Raw genomic sequence first — 1,915 nt, 5'->3', positions numbered from 1 at the left:
TGGATATGAGTCATATCCTTCACTCTGAGTGAGTAATTCAAACACTTAAGCCCTGTGTTAACTGAAAAATCATCACATTCACAAATGGACACATGTCAAAACAAATATTCAGAATGACATTAACAAGACATATTTATTTATGGACCACTTTGTTCAATGGCAACTACACTGTCTGACTTTAAGGATAATTATGAGAATGATGATAACCAGATACTCATCTTCCTTTTTATATGACATCTATGCAATGCCAAGGGGATAAGAACATATACAAAGTAATATCTCATTAAGGAAACTTTTTCCTCCCCAGCTGTCTCTTTAGAGCCCCCTTCATCTCATAATTCCTGAGGCTGTAGATGAGGGGGTTCAACATGGGGATCACCACCATATAGAACACAGATATCACCTTGTTCTGGTCAGTGGAGTAGCTGGACTTGGGCATCAAATAAATAAACATAACTGTCCCATAGAAGAGAGCAACTGCTGTGAGGTGGGAGGTGCAGGTGGAGAAGGCCTTGTGGCGGCCCTCGGTGGAGCGCATCTTCAGGATGGTGATGAGGATGTAGATATAGGACACGGCTATCACAATCACTGTGAACACAAGGACGGAGCCAGCAGTAAATGGGGAAAGAAGTATAAGGACACTGTCTTCAGAACAGGCAACCTCACGTAGAGGAGCAAAATCACAGAAGAAATGATTGACAGTATTGTGTCCACAGAACACTAAAGAAAAGAAAGAAACAGTAAAGGATGAAGCATTAAAACAACCACTGGTGTAAGCCACTATAAGTAACTGCACACAGACTTGTGTGGACATTTTGGTTGAATAGAGCAGTGGGTTGCAGATGGCCACAAAGCGATCGTAGGCCATGGCAGCCAGAAGAAAGCACTCAACTGCCCCAAAGAAAGCAACTGTATCCAGCTGAATGCAACATCCATGGTAGGAAATCCTGTTTTTGTCCACCAGGAAGTTAACCAGCATGTTGGGTGTGACAGAGGATGAAAAGATCATGTCAGCAAAAGCTAAATTGCTGAGGAAAAAGTACATGGGGTGGTGGAGCTGAGTGGAGACTCTGATGAGCAGGATTGTGCAGAGATTTCCACATATGGTCACCAGGTAGATGCAGAGGATGATGATGAAGAGGAAGACTCGAAGGACTGGATCATGTGTTAAGCCCAGCAGAATGAACTCTGTCACTGCAGTGTGGTTCCCATCCCCCAGGGAATCCATCAGACCATGGAGCTGCTTCCAGAACAATTCTAGGATAAATAGATTACATCAAAAATTAATAAACACAATGATTGTATTTTTCTTATTGCATATTAAATGCTATAAGAACCATATTCAAGGACCCAGTATACATTCACATGTATAATTTAAAACTTGATTTTAGCAAAATCACCCTCAATATTCAAGCCTATACTTTCTTTCCATTTATATTTCCATCTCCTTTAATCTATGTAATATTTAGTTTTAAAGGAAATAAAATTTCAAAATAGATGAATAAAACCACATGGACGACAGAGTATACTGTTAAAAATAACATAAATAGGTTATTGCAAGGAAAGCTCAGATAGCACTTAATATATATTCACTTACTGGATAAATATACATACATATGCATACATATGTGCTTGTCAAAGTCTTAATAGGCAACTAAAACTTATGTACCTATTGTAATGTGTGCTATACATATATTTTATTATATGTTCCAAAAATAGTATTTCTTTTCATATGTGTGCCAGTCCTGGGCACTGTCCCTGAGCTTTTTATACTCAAGGTTCTAACAATTGATCCATAGCTGTACTTGTAGCTCTTTGGTGGGTAAGCAGAGACAAGAATATCTTGGAGCAAACAAAAGATAAAGAAAAGCAATATTGGCTGGAAGTTTGGCCTAAGGGTAGAGTGCTTGACTAC

At 39.1% G+C, this 1,915-nt stretch overlaps 1 protein-coding gene across 1 annotated transcript; it reads right to left on the bottom strand.

Annotated features, from left to right (window-relative positions):
* Positions 1-283: 283 nt before the first annotated feature.
* LOC150053221 (olfactory receptor 5P76-like) lies at positions 284-1,228 on the bottom strand. The gene has a single exon (XM_090348970.1). It carries the CDS (start codon positions 1,226-1,228, stop codon positions 284-286), a length of 945 nt encoding a protein of 314 aa, XP_090205096.1.
* Between the last annotated feature and the right edge of the window lie 687 nt (positions 1,229-1,915).

Source organism: Megascapheus bottae, chromosome 16 (genome assembly GCF_031878675.1).
Source record: "Megascapheus bottae isolate mThoBot1 chromosome 16, mThoBot2.hap1, whole genome shotgun sequence".
In the NCBI taxonomy this organism is placed as follows: Eukaryota; Metazoa; Chordata; class Mammalia; order Rodentia; family Geomyidae; genus Megascapheus; species Megascapheus bottae.
Note: the sequence above shows the minus strand (reverse complement) of the source record. Positions and strands in the feature narration are given on the sequence as shown.

Coding starts and splice junctions, on each gene's coding strand:
- LOC150053221 (XM_090348970.1), bottom strand. CDS start 1,228: ATGGATTCCCTGGGGGATGGGAACCACACTGCAGTGACAGAGTTCATT.